The 17,763-nt window shown below is 55.8% G+C and overlaps 2 protein-coding genes across 3 annotated transcripts in view; one reads left to right on the forward strand and one right to left on the reverse strand.

The window, feature by feature from the left end:
* The window catches only part of ABCA2 (ATP binding cassette subfamily A member 2), a 32,875-nt gene extending 23,966 nt beyond the window's left edge, over positions 1-8,909 (reverse strand). For both annotated transcript variants that reach the window (XM_070758399.1, XM_070758398.1), the window contains exons 1-2: positions 8,750-8,909; positions 757-850 (exon numbers count right to left, since the gene is read on the reverse strand). In XM_070758399.1, coding sequence (XP_070614500.1) covers positions 757-850; positions 8,750-8,815 — 160 coding nt within the window. In that variant the 5' untranslated portion in view covers positions 8,816-8,909. The remainder of the gene's footprint in view (positions 1-756; positions 851-8,749) is intronic.
* A 2,192-nt stretch (positions 8,910-11,101) lies between these two features.
* On the forward strand, positions 11,102-17,580 carry FUT7 (fucosyltransferase 7). Its single transcript, XM_070758170.1, has 2 exons — positions 11,102-11,296; positions 15,312-17,580. The coding sequence occupies exon 2, from the start codon at positions 15,425-15,427 to the stop codon at positions 16,442-16,444; it is 1,020 nt and encodes a 339-aa protein (XP_070614271.1). The 5' UTR covers positions 11,102-11,296; positions 15,312-15,424; the 3' UTR covers positions 16,445-17,580.
* Positions 17,581-17,763: the final 183 nt, after the last annotated feature.

Raw genomic sequence — 17,763 nt, forward strand, 5'->3', positions numbered from 1 at the left:
CCCAAAGCTGCACAGGGAGCGGAGGCCTCTGGGAATGGCCCTTCGCTCCCGAATGAGTTCTGGACTTTACAGCCCTTCGCCCGTGTCGTCCCCCCCTCAAGGTCCCCTGCCACCATGGCCGGGAGGGCTGCGAATGGGAGGGAGGGAGGGAGGGGGGAGCATTAAAACGGTGTTAGTCAACTACTTGGGCTGAGCCCAAAGGAAACCAACTTACAGACTAGAGGAAACACAGGCGCAAAAGAAGATATTGAGAAATCAGGGTGGGGAAAAGAAAAGAAACGTAAGAATGGGGAAGAGAAAAAGAAAAAATAACGTTTCAGGAACAAAAGGAAAACAAACCTCAAAGCAAAGCAGGGCAGATCGTGTGGCGATGCCTCCAACGGCAGAACTGGGGCAGGCTGGGCTTTTGGAGGGGGGGGGCCCAAAGATGGGCTGCTCCCGATTCCAATGGGGCTTCATGAAGGATTCCAGCCCGACCAGCCCTGACCCTCACCAGCAGAGCAGCTGCCCACGAGGCCCCTGCGGCCCTTGGGCCCCCCAAAGCCAGAACCGTTGCCGGGGGGCTTGGGGAGAAGAGGCTGCCCGTTGCATCTCCGGAGGAGTTCCTGCACCAGGTGGGCTAGCCTTCCAGACAGCCGGTCTGAGCTGAGGACACTTTTGGCCCCTTTGCTAATCCGCTCCGTCTTCCCGGGACAGACTTCCCCTGTGGTCTCACTACTCCCCCCCCCCCGATTCCTCCGGGGGTCCAGCACTTACCTTCCTTCACCGCGATGGTGGGCTTTTTCTGCCTCAGCCCCAGGAGGATGAAGAAGAGCACCAGCGGGATGAAGATCTCGAAGGAGAGCACCCACTGCAGGAGAGGGGGGGAGAGCTTGGGTGAGTCGAAGGGCGGGGGAGACCTCCAGGCAGAGCCCACCGTCCCCAAGAGCCTCGGCCGGAAGGCAAACAGGGGGCGGAACACCCCCCCCAACCTGAGGGTGGCTAAGGACCCCCCCACGAGCCTCCCCCCTCTTTGCCAGTGGGGTGTGGAAGGAATGGATGAGGAGGCAACCTGGCAATGCCAACCAGACCTCCTGACTCACTGACCCAGATTCGAAACACAGGCGCTCCAGCAATTCTGGTGGCCACAACCCGTGTTTGTTCTGCTCGGATCAAACCCAGAATGTGGGGCAACTGAGCATCCAAAGTGTTGTGGACGTGGGGAGGGAGGGAGCAGTGCGCCCTCTAGTGGTTGCTCAGGCCAGTCTCCCTCGGAGGGGCCTGGCTCATCCTCCTCAGAATCTGACATGACCTGAGGTGGACAAGGGGCACTCACAACACTGGGTAGGTGGCTAAGACGCTGAGCTTGTAGATCAGAAGGGTCAGCGGTTCGAATCCCTCGTGTAGGTCTCAATGACCTCCCAGGCCCCTTTCCAACTCTGTTACTCTTACCTCCTGCCTTCCCCAAAAGAAGCCTCTAACCCGAAGGGGCCACCCATAAAAGTGCCCCTCCTGATTGACCTGCTGAGTCTTCCCCGGACTTCAAGAGGCCTTCCTAGAATGGGGAGCCACGGAGGCTTCAGCCCCACAGCCGTGGCCTCCCCTGCAGGGTGCCTTGGGTCTCGCAGGCCCCGCCTGGACAACCAAGCCCCCCACCTGCTGGGTTCCCCCAGTAAGGAAGTGCCACGGACTGCAAAAAGTGGACATTCTCTCTTGGAAAGGAAGATGGGGACACGCAGGGAAACGTTCCGGTCAGGAGCCGACCGAATTCTTCTGCTTGAAGGGGAATTTCTCCCGGACCCATTTCCTCCTCCCTCTCCCCCCACTGGCCCCCTCCTCCTCTGTTTACTCATGGGGAGCTGTCTCACAATTGTCACTTTGTCACCAGAAATACCAGGCCGGTTTCTACCAGACAGCGCCAAGCAGTTTGCCCTCAGCTTGGCTGCCTCGCCTTCCGCCAGGAGCGTTTCGGAAGGAAGCGGCAGCGCCCGGTGTTTGCCTCGGGAAGGTCAGGAGGGGCTCAGGGTCACTGGCACCCACTGTGCCCCAACGGCCAGTGAGGGGGTCCTGAGGCAGGCCGAAGAGCGGGAAGTCCCCTTTGCCCAGGCTGGCCAACTTGGAAAGGGGCGGGGAAAGGGGGCGGCCCTGCCCGCAGCCCACAGGGCCCTCGAGGCTGATGGAAAGACCCCCGGGCTCAACCCCTGCAGGACGCAGGTGCTTTGGAGCCGCCCTTCCACACACGTGGTTGTTATTATTTCCTTCTCCAGCAGAATTGCAGCAGTAACTGTTGCCTGCTCTACAGTGAAACACACACACACACACACACCAACAGAGAATTTTCCTGTGAACAACACGCAACCAGCGAAAAGGGAAAACACACGAGCCGAGCCCTCCCTCGTCTTCGCAGAGCCCGGCTACCTGGGCAGGAGGGGAGGGGGCAGGTGGATCATATCAGGCCTTTGATCCAGCTTTCTCTCCCCCCCCCCTTTTGGATCCCTCTCCAGTTTATTTATTTTTTAAAAAAATAGCCTTATGAAGAAGATCCTCTTTGCTGCGTTTCCATGGCAACCAAATCCGGTTTTGCATTGCAGGCAGGCACACCGTTCTCCCCCCCCCCCCCCGACACCACGCCGGAGTGAATCACCCCTCGGCTGAAAATGGGCTCAGACCCCCACAAAGGGGCTGCTGCAGGCACAGACCACCCACAGCTTTGGTCCAGCCCCCCCTCAAGACCCCCCCCAAGTGGGAAGGGCTCTCAGAGATCAAGCTCTCCTCTGGCCTTGGCAGGGGGGCAGCAGGAGGGTCTGCTGTCGAAAACAGCCGCCCTGAGTGTGGGGGAGGGATGGCTATGGGGGGGACACTATTACTGCACAGCTGGATAACAGTGGGAAGTCTTTTTCTCCTCCTGAGGACCCTGTAGGTCAGGGAGGGCCAGTGGGGCTTTCCAGAGGCTTTCCTGGACAGTGGCCCGATGGGAATTCTATTGTTCAACCTCCAGTGGGCCCGTTGGGTCTGTTTTTTGCCACCCACAGGCTCCCGGAGCTTTTCTGAATCCTGCGTAGGGCGAAAACGGCCTCCCCCCTCCCCCCCCTCCGGAAGGCTAAAAATCAGCTAGCCAGCATGCTGGAGCTGACCTAGGGCAACACCTCGCGTGTCCTGCCCGAGATATGGCTCTGCGTGCCACTTGTAGCACAGCTGCCATCAGTTCACCCTCGCGGCTACAGATGCTGCTGGCTGGCTAAAGGGGAGGCCGTCCGGCAGCCGCCTTTCCTTTCTCCTTTTGCAAAGACGGAATTGGAGAAAGGTCCAGTGTGCCCTTCTCCACTCTGGCTGGCTGCAGCTGCCCCCAAGGCACTCCCAGGAATGCTGACCAGGCTCACCTTTCCCCTGAAAGGACGGGGTGTGTGTGTGAGAGAGAGGCTGCTTAGCAGCCGAAGATAAGACCCACAACACAGCTTGTGATGCAATGACGCAGGGCTTGGAGGAAGCAGTGGAGAAAGAAGCCAGGGGCATTTCCTCACTCGGAGCGGATTGCCCAAGCCCCCAGCTTCCCTTCTGAGAATCGACTAAACTCCACAGCAGTGGTTCTCAACCTTTCTAATGCAGTGACACCTTAATACAGTCCTTGAAATTGTGGTGACCCCCAACCATAAGTCTCCCAACAGCTTGAAGCTGATTGGCAGGAAGGTCAGAGGGACACCCCCACTGTCAACACCTGATTGGTCGGAGTGTAAAAATACGTTCCAAGGTGCCAGGGGAAATTTCTCTCTCCTCAGGGTCTTGGGGCCCCCTGTGAAACGGCCCTTCGACTCCCAAAGGGGTCCTGACCACCAGGTGGAGAACCACTGTGCTAGAGCAAGATTTCTCAATCATGAGAACATCAGGATGCAGGGACTTTCTCTCCCAGAATTCCCCTGCCAGCTTGCTGCCTGGGGAATTCTGGGAGTTGAAGTCCACCTATCCTAAAGTCGCCAAGGTGGAGAAACATCTTTCTACCTGAGAAGGGGAGGATCAGACCGGAGGCATTGGATTTCTCCTTGGGACCCACACAGAGTGTTCTCATACCTCCGGCACAAAGAATTGTCACACTGGCTTTTAACGCTCTTTCTTGCTGGGGGTGAAATGCCACTGGTGTGGCCCTGCCCACCTCCCTCTCTCTCCCTCCCCCCCCGCACTGATAAACTGAAGAGTCCCAGGTAAACTATGACCATATCCTGATCCCACAGGCAAGCAACCCCGGGCAGCTCCCTGGTTTTGCTGCAGCTGCGGACAGGCGGAGGCAAAAGAGGGGCAGGCTGGCACTCACTCGCTAAACAGACTGGCCCCCTGGGAACCCTGCCAGCCACCAAGCGCCAGCTGCTCTCCCTGGGCGTGGCAGGTGTGGCTGCCTTTGGAGGGAAGGAGATGTTCTGCCCAGGAGGAAGCGATCGGCCTGGAGCACCACAACAAAAGGACCAGTTCAAAGTCCACCTCGGAGGGGAGTTGCCCCGTCCGAGCCTCTCACTGTGCCAAAGGCCACTGTGCCAGGGGAGAGCGGCCTCCTTGCCTTCCGTTGTGGGGAAGCTCCGGGCCTGGCCGCCAGGTGTCCTCTGCCTAGAGACCCCACACTGGACCTGGAGCCGGTCTGGCCACTTCCTCACCAGCCCTGGAGCGTCTTTCTCTCAAAAGGTTTCATCACTACAGAATGTTCAGCCACAGAGTTAATTGCAAACTTTCTCCAGGTGTTTTCCTTCCAACCTTTTTTTTTAAATTAATTTATTTATTTTTATTTTGTCAATGTTTATTGTTTTCAAATGCCAGCTAAGGTCTTTTGGCACAGCACCCAGTATGCCGATTACCACTGGGACCACCTGTACTGGTTTATACCAGAGTCGTTGTAGTTAAATTTTAAGATTATCTAAGTTTTTCTTGTTGTTTTTCATCAATTCATCCGTCACCTGGTATTATTATTATTATTATTATTATTATTATTATTATTATTATTATTATGTCAGTACAACATCCTTCCAACCTTTAAAACACAACCTGAAACAAATCTGTTGCCGTCTCTAAATATATGAATTTTGCATCAAGCAACAACAAACGTCCTTCCTCCCCCCCTCTCCTCTAGTCAAAAGGGCACTTTAAGTGGGATTAAGTGGCAGCCTTCTTCTTCTTCTTCCCCTCCCTTCTACCTTCAAGAGAAGCAGATAAAAAGTGCGTGGAATAACAGGGGGAGGGGAGGACATTCACCTGCACAGCTCAAGGTATGTGCCTGGAGGAACAAGTGGGTGGCTGCCCAGCACGACACTCAGCTGCCTGCCTAAAATTAACCGCCTGCACCTTTATTCACCGCCACCAAAAAACCCAACAGCTCTTCCACTCAGGGATTTTTATATGGGCCTTTCCCCTCCTTCCCTCTTCAGCAGACGGTCAAAACCCACAAGAGGGTCGCCTCTCTTCTCCCTCCCCAAACTTTCGTGCCCAAGAGGATTAAAAGATGAGCAGAGCTGCCCCCCTTGTCTGTTCCTCACTTTAGAGCAGGCAGGCCGAGAAAGCCCCTGCCTCAAACACAAAAGAGGCTTCCAGCTTCCCAGAAACTCGCAGCCGAGGTGGCGTTGACGTCCTGGTGGACAAACCCCCCTTTGTCCAGGCGGGGAGCTCAGCTCCTTTCAAACAGGAAGAACAATGGAGAGTGTGGGCTTGTGTCACAGCTGCTTTCTCAGGGCCTTTCTCCCCCCCCCAGATGTCCTGTAACAGAGATCCAGATCTGCAGGGGTCTCTGTAAACAAACCAGCATGTAAACTAAAAAGGGCCCATCTGGGTCGATGCGCATCATGTGATCCGATGAGGAGCACCAGAGGAGGGTCCCATCGGACAGAGACCCAGCCCTGGAACGGGGCAGCCTTTCTTCCCTCCCTCTCCTGGATCCAAAGCAAGGAGACCCTTGAAGGACCCTGGGGGCAACTCAATCCACCCAGCAACATGGGCCATGCTCAGGAGACAGGTTGCGTGGGACACTTCCACGCTCCTCTGGTCAGACAAGGAGAACAACTGCAAATTCCCTCCACCAGCCTCATCCTGCTCAACTCTCTCACCCCGATTCCCCAAGGCAAGGGGTCTCCAATCTGGCAGCTTTAAGACTAAGCTGCTCTCGGAATTCCTCTGCCAGCTTTGCTTCCTTTGCTGGCTGAGGAATTCTGGGAGTTGGTCCACAAGTCTTGAAGCTGCCAGGGTTGGAGGCCCCTGCCCTAGAGGCAACCCCCCTCCCTTTAGAGCAGCGGGTCTCAACTCTGAAGACAAGGAGACCTCCGCTGCCAGCTTTGCGAACCAGGTTCTCTCCAAACGCAAGCTTTGTCTGCTCTGCTCTAGTGGAAATCCGTTTGTGGACAGGGCCCGTGACTATTTTGCGGTGCAACGGACACAGGAGGGCCTGATGCAACAGAAAAGGCGGAACAACAGCGGAAGAGTTTTTGGGAAAAAGCAGCGGGGTCTATCTGGCCCGAGCTAAAGGAGGAGCTCTCCGGTGGGCCTTGATGTGAAGGGGGACCCATCCCTGCTGGTCGGTCAGCCTTGGGGGAATGGCTTGGTCTCCCCAGGAAACACGGCAGCCTGAGGTTCGGGAGGGTCTCCCACGGGAGCCCTGGCCGGCCACAAGGGCACCGGACTGTCCCGCGAGGGGCCACGTCCCGCCTGGGGAGGCTGCAAAGGGACCCAAGGCTGCAGCAGAAGCTTCTGCGGAATTGGTGCCCCTGGAGCCGCCGTGGGGCTGCTGCAGAGGGCTTGGCGGATCCTCCAGGCCTCCTTCATTGCCATGGGCATAAATTAGGGAGAGGGGAACCGAGCGGGGGGGGGGGGGGGAGGCTCTCTTCTGCAGAGGGAAGGAGCCCCGGCACCAGTGGAATCCCAGTTCCAAGAACGGACAGGGAGGAATTATGCAAGGCTATCAAACTGCCCCAAGATAACAAAGAACCTACAGATGTGGCAACCACCCAAATCCCCACCTCCTGCTCCCCCCCGGACCCATCCTAAGAAGGGCCCCACACGGAAACCTCACCCCTGTTTCTTTGGGGGACAGAGGGGGGGGCTCATCATCCCTGCTGAGAAGAGGCTCAGCTCCAGCCAGAAAGCCAACGGAGACCCCTGCCGGGACGGAGGAGCATACCTGCCCACACACATACCCCTGCCCCCCAGGTAGCCCCAAACTACCTGCGCACAACCGGAGCTCAGGTGCTGAGCTGGGAGGAGGAAAACGAAGCGAGTGCGGGTTTCCACAGGTGGAAGAAGAAGAAGAATCCCTTCCTGGGTTAGGGAGCCCGATTCTGATTTTCCAGCTCTGGCTGTGTCCACAGATGAGGCTGCCCACTGAAACCACTGCAGATGACGAATTCTGCAGAGCATTGCGGCCTCCCTATAACTTTGGGGAACCTTCCCTGCACTTCCATGCCCCCCCCCCCGCAACTCTCTTGGCCATGTCCCTCCCTGCAGGCTGCGGCCTCCGTTCCCCACCAGGAAAAGGGCAGCAGGTCAAATGCCAATGTCCCTCCTTCATGAGCCTTAAAGCCTGAGGATGCCTCTGCCTGACCAGTGAAGAGCAGTCCAGCCCTTCGCTGCCCCTGGACCCCTGTGCCTCATAAGGAGGGCACCCCCTCCTAGAAGGCAGTCCCGTTGGCACAAGGAGCTACTGCATCGGAATTCATGCCAACGCAGGTCCCTTGGCCATGGGTTCCACAGGCCAGGGAGTGTGCAGAGCTCCTGGAAGGCAGATGTCAGGCAGGGCAAGCGGCTGGCAGTACAACGCAGGCTGCTGCTTTTGGGCAAAGCGAGAACCAAACCTCCCCTGGTGAGGCCGGTGCTAACGAAGGATTAACGCCAGGTTCATTTTCGAAGAGGGAGCAGAGATGAAATTGTGTCAGGAGCCAGGGGGGTTGGGTGCTGGGGTAGAACTGCTCTTGGCTCAGCTCAGCACAATTGGGGAAGCCAGCTGCCTCTGGCCAGGCCGGGCACCACCAGGCTCTCACTCCAAAGGCCCTGAGTTCAAGGGAAGCCTGCCCAGCCGCCCCCAGCCCCTTCAATCCGGGCTGACTCAGCCTCCGTCCTTTGGAGGAGGAAAATGGCTGGGGACAAGAGGCCGACTGAGAAGGCACCGGGAAGGGGCAGGTAAGGGCCATTAGGCGCTGGAAACGCACCCAGCCTGGATGGAGCAAGAGGGGCACAGAAGGGGGACACCCACCGGTCACCCTCACCTCCGGCTCTCTAGATATGACGGACTACAACGCCCATGATCCCCCACCCCTTGGCTGGAGGAAAGCGCAGAGGCTCCGGCTGCCCCATCCCTGCCTCCCTCCCTCTCCCCCTTTGCCTCGGCCGCCTCTGCCCGCCCTTGACCTGGACACCGGAGGGGGGGGCAGCCTTCGCCCAGCCTCCCTCTCTGAATCCTCCCCAAATGGGACCATCCGCGGGGAGAGGGGGGGCTTCTCCCCTGCCTTTCAGCCCCCGCCGGCAAAGGCCCCCTCCCGCCCCCCCACCCAGAGGCGGCGGGTCTTCCCAGCAGAGCCCCTCCCCCGCAGCCAGACCCAGGGACCGGCCCAGATCAGCCTGGGGGGGGGGGGCGGCGGCGGGGGCCTTCTGTTCGGGGGGAGCCTTCCCGGAGCCTCCGCCGGTGTCCCTCCCGCTGCCGCCGCTTACAGAAGAGCGCAAGGGAATCTCGGCCTCTGGGAAGCCCCGCCGCCCCCTCCCCTCCCCCACGTTCTCTCCCCCCCCTTACATCCCCCCCCCCCCCGCTACTGACCGGGCTGCGTCGCTTGAGCGTCACGTTCTTCCATAGCAGGAGATAAAGTTGGTGCAGGAAGCCCATCGCGGCGCCCTTCTGCCCTGGGCATCAGCCGCCGTTGCAACCCCCGAGGCGCCCACCGCGGAGACCCCCCCTCGCCCGGACCGAGGCGGCGGCGGCAGCAACAGCCGCTCCTTCCCCGGCGCTGCAGGCGGGCCGAGTGGGCTGGGAGGCGGGGCGAGGCGGGAGGGCGGAGCGCTTGGCCCAGATCCCCCCGCGGAGGCTCCTCCCCGCCCTTCGCTTTGGCCTCTGTGCAGGGCGCCTGGACGGGCAGCGCCTTCGCCCACCCGGAGCGGCCAGAGCAGCGCTCGGCAACAGCTCCGCACCCGGGAAGCCCCCGCCCGCTGCAGACCGCAACCCCGGGACAGCCGCAGGGGAGCCCGCAGACGGGGCCGTGGGGGGGGGGGACTTGGGGCGCTGCTGGGACTCGGTCTGCAGGTGCCGCCGGGCTCTTGTTCCCTCTGGCAGGAGCCAACGGGGCGACGGAGGAGGAGGAGGAGAAGACCGGGGGTGGGAGTTGGACTTCAGTCCCCACAATTCCTTCTGCGCGCGCCGTGGGCTGCCGGGAGATATAGGAGGGTCCCCGCTTTCTCCGGCCCCAAAGCCGAAAGAGGCGCGTGCCCCCTTTCCGGGCCGCCCCGCGTAAGAGCCGCCGCCCGGAGAACTCTTCTCTCGGCATCTTCGCCAGGCATCCTCCGACTTGGGACCCCGGGAGAGCCCCGCGCAGGGGAAAGGGCGCCTCCTGGAGAGAAACCTCGGGATTGCAGAGCCTCCTCTTTTATTCATTAAACATGAAACTCCAGTCAACTGAACACTTTAAAATGTGCCACAGATACCATTGACTGTTGCCAGTGGTCCATATGGGTTGCTGCCAATACTGTTGTTGTTTCAAAATATATATTTTTCAATGAATCCTTTGCCTAATCCACAATGTGAGTTTCTTTCAGCCCTGAATTTGGCCTCCTTGAGATATTTAAAATTGAACAACTGGACAGGTGAAGGTTGGCAACCAATGGGGGGAAGTGAGTTGGCTGCTGCATGAGCTCTAGTCCTCATGGAGTCCCTGCTCTGTGGATTCACCTCGGGCGGCCCCTCCTCTTGGCCTCTCCTGGTTACTTAAGTGAATAAATATTCCACAAAATTAAGATTGTGACACTGGAGCCCCGGGGGATACGGCTCCTGGGACCACCTGCCGCCCACATCTGTACTTCAATCCCTTTGGCCTGACTACACCTCCCATTATCCCCACCCAGCGGGGGTGGGGTGGGAGGCAGCCGAAATTTAAGACTTTTATGGAAACAATAGCATTAGCATTTTAGACTTATAGCCCCAGATGCCACTAGCTATGTTGTGGCTCCTGCAAGATACCTGGCACAGCTGGAGTCAGCAAGCCATCGAAAGGCATTTGCTCTTGTACGGTGCCGTGGGCTTCCATCCGCCGTTTGGCACGGCAAGTACAAGGGAACTCCAGCCACAGAAAGATTTTGCCCTTGTGGCTCAGGAGAGGTGGAGACTGAGGGACCCATGCTCCTGAGATGCTCCTTCTACACCGACATTAGGAGAAAGCACATCCTACCACTTATTGAGGGATATCCTGGCCGCTCGGACGTTGCCTATCTCCGGGGGTTGCTTGGGGATGAGCATGCCAGGATTACGGCACAGGTGGCCAGATTCTGCGTGGCAGCAGCGGGGATTCGTGGCAAATGTGTGTCTTCCTAGCGAGATACGTCCATCTCTTGTATGGTTACAATGGGTCAATCTTGGCTGCTCAGTCAAAAGTCCTGTTTCCTGTTCTTTTTCCTTTTAATTATTATTAATATTATATTGATGGTCTTTGACTGTAAATAAAAATTTATTATTATTAGACTTATATGCCGCCTCCGAGTGCTTTGACAGCCCCCTCTAAGCGGTTCACAGAACCTGCCTCTTGCCCCCAACAACCTGGGTCTTCATTTGGCCCCCCTCGGAAGGAGGGAAGGCCGAGTCAGCCAGGGGGGAGATTTGAACTGCTGAACTACAGCTATTCAGTTGGCTGAAGGAGCCTGCAGTGCTGCCCTCTAACCACTGAGCCACATCAGCCCCAAACCCTTGGTGGCCTCGGTGTGCCGGGTGGTGGGTGCCGTTGGCACTGAGCTGGGCCACCAAGGCTCAGTTCCCCTTTGGCTCTCCTTCCAGGGCCAAGCTAGGCGGCTGCTTGTGCCAGTTCTGGTGGCAGGGAGTTACGCAAGAGAAACGCCGCTTTTGTTCAGCCCAGGGACCTCTGCTGCCTCCTCCCTCCCAGCCTGGCTCAGCCTCCAGGCAGCTGTGCCAGATGTGGTTTGGGGGCAAGAGGGAGAAGCTCCCCGCAGCACAGCTGTCTGAGTGTGGCCAAGGTGTGAAAAGCAGCGCCATGGGCGTCTTCCTTCCTTTGGAGAAGCAGGGCCGACCACAAGCGCCAACCCTTGCCTTCCGCCTCCTCCGCTCAGACCGACCTTTCAAGGCAAGAGCTCCCCAGGGCGGCAGCGGGTAAGTTCCTCGGTGCCACTTGCGGTGGGCAATGCCAGGGGCCCCGGGCGAAGGCAGGACGGGACAAAGTGTGCTTTAGACGACAGTTACTGGGGGTTATTTAGAGTGACCATTTCTCTCTCTGTCCGGTCGCAGCCTACGTTCATGCTCGTTTTTGATCAATTAATTAATCCAGGCCATTTGGAGGGGAGTTTAAAAGGGCCCTGATTTATGATGAATAAAATATAGTTACTAAACTTCCATGCCACCTGACCCCCAGCAATGCGTGGGCAGTTCTACTCAAGTTGATGAAAGAAAGCTTATAGATGAAGATGAGTATTGAAACCAAACGAAAGCCTTCCATTAAGAACAAGGAAAGAACTTCCATTGTGTTTCCTCCACCTTTTTATCTCCCCACTAACCCTCCCGGCCAAAATTCTCCCCCCACAGCTCTTTGCCACCTGCCCCCAAAACAGACCTTATAAGGATAGAGTCAGTGTTTTTCAAGATGTTTTAGCTGAAGTAGTAGCAGTTTCATATTTAAATTTTGGAAGGGCTCTCTCTCTCTCTCTCTCTATATATATATATATTAAAAACAAAACCCCTGTATCTGGGCACAGACACGAGTAAATTTATCTCAATCCAAGCGTTTTAAAATTAAGATCAAAATTAAATTGGTTTTCACTGTTTCAAGGCTAACCCCATATTGCAGTTTTTAGTCTGCCTTTCAACAAGGCTGTACTGTTCGTTGTCCACCATTGATGAAAACTCTTTGTTATTTTCTCATTTTATTTCCTGAAATATGTTTAATGAAAATAGTTTGTTTAATGTGCCAGTTAGAAGAAGAACCGTGATTTCTGGAAGGATGTGAAAGCTCAGCTTTCTTAAACTCGGGGCACTTTCAGAATTAGTAGAAGCAGCTACATCACCTACTGCCCACGAAATGTCCCGAGCGAACCATCTGAGGAGCTGGGGAAAGTTAACAAAACGGACTTTCATTAGGAATAAATGAGCCATACACAAACGGGCACCGTCCCATAGGGGAAAGAAACAGAACGAAATATAGGTGGATGCCATAAATCTGTGCACACCCAGATACAAGCACATTTCATGATACTAAACTTGATGCCATTAGCTATGAACAGCAGAGCTGTGTCAAACAATCTCCATTCAGTGCTGGTCTTTCCCTCTGACAGCCCAGTTCTGACCAACTCATAAGATTACTAAACTTTACTCAGATTTCTTCAGTCTCTCTTGTTCCTGCCGCGGTCTCTGTGCCATTTGCTTGCATCACATTTTCTTCTTATTAACCAAGCTCGTTTTGAATCCCTGCCATCATTTCCTGTTTTGGTTTAATCTCTCCTTGGAGATCCACATCTTGTGTCGGGGGGGGGGGGGGATGAAGAACTGCAGGCATCTGAATCCAGGGATGCAGACCCACCATTTAATTCTCATGCCCCCCCCTCCCATATTCCAACCTTGATTCTGGAGCAGCCCCCTGCTCCCTTTGCAGCCATGTGCGCTCCAAAGGGTTTGAAGGGTTCTGCCCCAGAGAGGGAGAGGGAGACCCCCCAAGGGTGGTGGCGGACTTGATGAGATTTACTGCTGAGATGCTTTTCTTGGTGTTTCTTTGGGTTTTTGAGGCACCGAGAGGAGCCGCTTGGTGTCGGGAGGAGCCGGTGGCAAACACAAATGTGGTGGTGGGTTGGCATCGGTTTTGCATCAGCAGCAGAAAAACACAAATGTAGAGATGTTGGGGTAGATAGTATCGCAAGACTTCAGGCAACTTGAGGGAAGTCCCAGTGCAGATGCTTTCCAGGCTCCTGGCTAAGATCTGATCCCTAATCATAGCTGGGTTTGATTGGCACCAGCCCTGCAGTCTGGGGAAAGCTTGCTCGGCCCACTTGCAAAGTTCACATTGGCTCTCCTCTTCCTCACCCTCTTGGCTTGGAGGACCTGGCCCCTTGCTCTCCCCACCACATTAGGAGAAACCACAGAAAGACAAGCCCTGAGCAGAGACCCTGCTGCCCCTGACTGACGGCTACGCTGGGGCGGTTCAAATGAAACCACTGAAGCATTTTTTAAAAGCAGCAAATGAAACTGGATTGGAATAAATTTGATCCCCCAGATGCTTGAAACAGCCCCTCCCTCCTGTTCTTGTTCTACAAGGGAGCCGCCAGTCTCGGCCACTTTGGGCAGAACCCTCCGTCCCTTGCACAGCGATTGTTGGGGCTAGAAGGACCAGCGCAGCCTTCAAACATCTCAAGTCTGGCTTCCGAACTCCCCCCCCCCATGCGCGGAAACTTTTCTTAGATTTTCTGGTATTTTAAAGATCCTCAAAACATTTGGTTCCCCCCCACCAGATATTTATGAATCTAAATGTTTCTCTTTTCAGTGCAGGATTTGATGCCAGTTAAATTGAGGCAGGCTGGTGCCTTAAACTGATTATTACATTGTTCAATTTGACCCCTGCGCATCTGCTGTCTTTGTGCTGCATTTAGATAGAAGTGCACAGCAAGCAAAGCTATAACTGTTTAAGCCAAAAGTAGAACGTGTGGGGAGGGGGATGCCAATGAAAATAGGAAACCCTCATCGACAGTGCCCACAGCATGATTGACCTTTGTCTCAATATATGTCCTTACAAAGACAACCATAACGATGGAATCCCAAAGTAAAACTTTAGAAAAGCCGACTATGGCCTCATAACGGAAGACCTCTCCCCCTTGATTGGCAAACTCTGTTCACTGGCTGCAACACTGCCAGAGACCCTTATAAGATTGTTTTGCACAAAGTCAAAGGAATCATCAAACTCTACGTGCCATTAATAGCCCAATTGTACCACAACTAATTACAATGATCCACTATGTGTTGATTTCACAGAAGATGCCTTTGAAAAGGTACTACGCAACCTAAAACTATCCATGGGCCCTGGTGCTCTGTGTGCCTGCGTCTTTAAAAAGCTCCCAGCCACCGTAGCAGAACCTCCTTGTATCTGTAGGGGGCGCGCATAAGCGCACCATTGTGCCTCCCCTCCCTGTCCCAATGTTCCCCTTTATTTGTCCCTATGTCATGTATTCACAGTCATGTTATATCTGTTATATCTTATACCTGCTTGACGAATTAAACAAAATAAAGATTAAAGCAGCCAGAGTCTGCACAATTAGTATGACTATCTGTCAGGTGTCTTGCTAATGAGAGTTCAGATAGCTGGCAAACTCTTTTTCCAGAAGAGAAAACTTTAAAGCCCCACTCCCCACTCCCCACTCCACCGATAGCCTGAAACTTCTGCTTTAGGGTTCTGTGATTTTCTCTCTCTATTAACTTCCTGAGTGAGAAGTGAAAGCAGCTCAGATCCAACACCCACCCAATACCAGAGTTAGGTTTTTAAAAAATCACTGCGTTTTCTAACCCAGATCATGTGGATATTAACTCAGCCAGATTTTAATGTTGGTTTGGATGATAGATAATGGGAAGATTGTAGGAAAAAAAGAACTGAGATTTTCTCTGGAGCTTGGAGGGGGGATGGGTCTCTTCCTTGTTCTCCCTGCTTGGACCGCTTTCATGCCCCCCAGACACCCCCTCCCCTCTTTTCGCCGGTTCACAGAGATTGTCTTTATCTCATCTTGAGTGTTGGGAAACGGGGCAGCAGAGCGGGTAGGGGGGGAGAGAGAGAGAGGGGGATTCGGTTCGCTTGCAGCCAAATGCAAGACAGAAGTATAGCTTATGAAATATTACACGCACCACAATGCTCCATATTTTCCAAAGGCACAGCAGGCTGCACACCCCACAGTGACCTAGTTGGTGTGCAGTAACACCGAAGCATCACTGCTAAAGCCGGAGGGTTCTGCAGTCTCCTCCCTCCCTTCCAACCCTGACAACCCCCAAGGCCCCACCGATCTCGGCAGCTTCCTCTGCCTGGCTTCGTAGATGCCCAGCCTCCTTGGGCCAAAGACTGGCCGGAAGGAGAGACCTCCCAGCAATAGGGGAGATTTCGCCATCCCGTCAGCACCCTAACCTCGCCTGCCTTTCTTTGCAGCTCTGGGAACAGTTGGGACTGAGGAAGGAAGAGGGCTGAGCAACGGCCGTTCCACAAGACGGCTCCGAACACAAAGCCGCGGTTGTGTCACTTTCTGGTCCCCTCTCCACCTGATGGCCCGTGTGGCAAAGATCTGGGCAGGTGCGTCTCTCTTCGGCATTGTCCTGCTCTGGAATGGCCCGCTTCTCTTCAAGGTGTCCAATAGCCCTCCAAGCCTTCCAAAGCAGAACAACTCCTTGACCCTCCTGGTCTGGAACTGGCCCTTCGGGAAAGCCAGATTCCTGACCGGCGATGTCTGCTCCAGGCTCTATGGCATCACGGGCTGCCAACTGACCACAAAACGCCAGCTGTTCAGCCAAGCGGACGTGGTGGTGTTCCATCACAGGGAACTCTGGCATGAAAGAGGGTGCCACATGCTGTCCAAGGCCCACCCTGGGCAGAAGTGGGTTTGGGCCTCCCTGGAGTCTCCAAGCCACACCAAGGCCCTGGGCGGCTGGATAGGGAAGGAATGGAACTGGGTCCTCTCCTACAGGCGAGACGCGGACCTCTTCTTCCCCTATGGGGAGCTGGTGCCTCACTCGTCAGACGTGGTGGAAATCCCGGAGAAAACAGGCTTAGTGTCCTGGGTGGTCAGCAACTATCATAAATCCCAAGCCAGGGCAGCGGTGTATCTGGGCCTGTCCAGGCACCTCAAAATCGACGTCTTCGGGAAGGCCGCCGGGAAGCAGCTGTGCTCAGACTGTTTGCTGCCCACCATCTCCAAGTACAGGTTCTACCTGGCCTTCGAGAACTCCATCCACCGGGACTACATCACGGAGAAGCTGTGGAGGAACGCCTTCCTCGCCGGTTCCGTGCCCATCGTCCTGGGCCCCTCCCGCGCCAACTACCAGCAATTCATCCCTGGCGACGCCTTTATCCACGTGGATGACTTCAGCTCAGCCAAGGACCTGGCCAATTTCTTGACCACCATGAATGAAAGCCACTACTGGAGCTTCTTTGCCTGGAAGCGGAACTACGCGGTCAGACTCCACGACGACTGGCAGGAACGGTTCTGCTCCATCTGCCAGAAGTACCCCCACTTGCCCCCGGATAAAGTCTACCCGGACCTCAAGCGCTGGTACTGGGATGACTAGCAGCATCCCCGGGATAGCCAGGCCCTGCACCAGGGCTGCCCGTCTCTGGCCCCGGAGTAAGAGGCCCTGCATCCACAGCAGCACCCAAAACCCAATTCCAATTCTTTCGTTCTCGCTCTTCCACTTCCTCCCTCCCTTCTTGGGTTGCTCAAGGGCTCCGCTTCTTCTCTGCTCCCCCCCAGCAAGGTCTGTCCCCCAGCAACACCCAGTCTGCGAGGAGTGATGGGATTTGTAGTTGAACCCACCCGGATTGCCCCACGGGGAGGTGGCGGCTGAGAAGGTGGCCGTCCCAGCGGCAGAGAGAGAGGCGTGAAAGATCGGCCCGACCGTAAACCCTTTCCTGTGGACCCAAGTGGATATGGCAGGGAAGGAAGCCAGAAACCTCCGTGCCCCTCCGTGCCTTGAGCAAGGGGCCAGTGGGTGCAGGGGTTGCAGCGCCAGCAGTTACACCCATCCTCTGGGCACCCTTGGCAGGCAAAGGCCTTGACTTCAGCCGCAGCCTTCTCCCGAGCAAGGTGGCTGCCCCAGGCTGGATCTCAGCCCCACCCCCAGCCCCCCAAGTCCCAGGGGCTCCCCACACGCCCCGTGAAGGTTGCTTATCATCCTCTGGTGGAATCTGGTGCCTTTCTTGGCACAGAGCCCATCTGGTGGCAGCCTCCTGTGGCCATCAGCTCCCCCTAGCGGCCCCTCTGGATCCCTACGGAGTTGATCCCAGTTAATTCTACCAAAACCACTGGAGTGAACCTGGTGCCAAGTTGGAAGCGCCCCCCCCCCCGAGATAGACCCATTTTTAATTTCCCCAACTTTCCCTCCCATACCTACCCCACCCTCCACCCCCCCAGTATGAAAGTGCTCTGCTAATCCTAATCTTGCAGTGACCTACTTTGCAGGGCTGGGATGGGGGGATGGGGAGAGAATCCCCACGCAACATTCTGCCCCCCCTCTCTCCCCCCTCCCTCCCTCCCTCTTGAATCTTCCAACCTCACAGGGTCAAAATCTCTTTCTTTCATCAGCACCGAGCGAGCACCGCCCCAGTCCTCACTTGAACGGCTTCTTTCGGTTTAATTGGATTTCTTCAATATTCTTTTCCTATTTAAGAAAAGAACCCCCTCCTCACTAGTAAATTATATTCCTCCAAGTATGTGCAGAGTGCAATTGACTTGCAAAGACAGGGTGGGATTATCCCTTGCGCAATATCTTGAGAATGGGGCCAGCGGGTGCAATGGTTACAGCACCAAGTTGGGAGCAGAGAGTCACCCACCCTCTGGCCACCCTCGGGGTGTGTGTGTGTATGCCTCGACTTTGGCCTGTTGGTGGGC

The sequence above is a fragment of the Erythrolamprus reginae genome, chromosome 8, assembly GCF_031021105.1.
Source record: "Erythrolamprus reginae isolate rEryReg1 chromosome 8, rEryReg1.hap1, whole genome shotgun sequence".
NCBI lineage: Eukaryota > Metazoa > Chordata > Lepidosauria > Squamata > Dipsadidae > Erythrolamprus > Erythrolamprus reginae.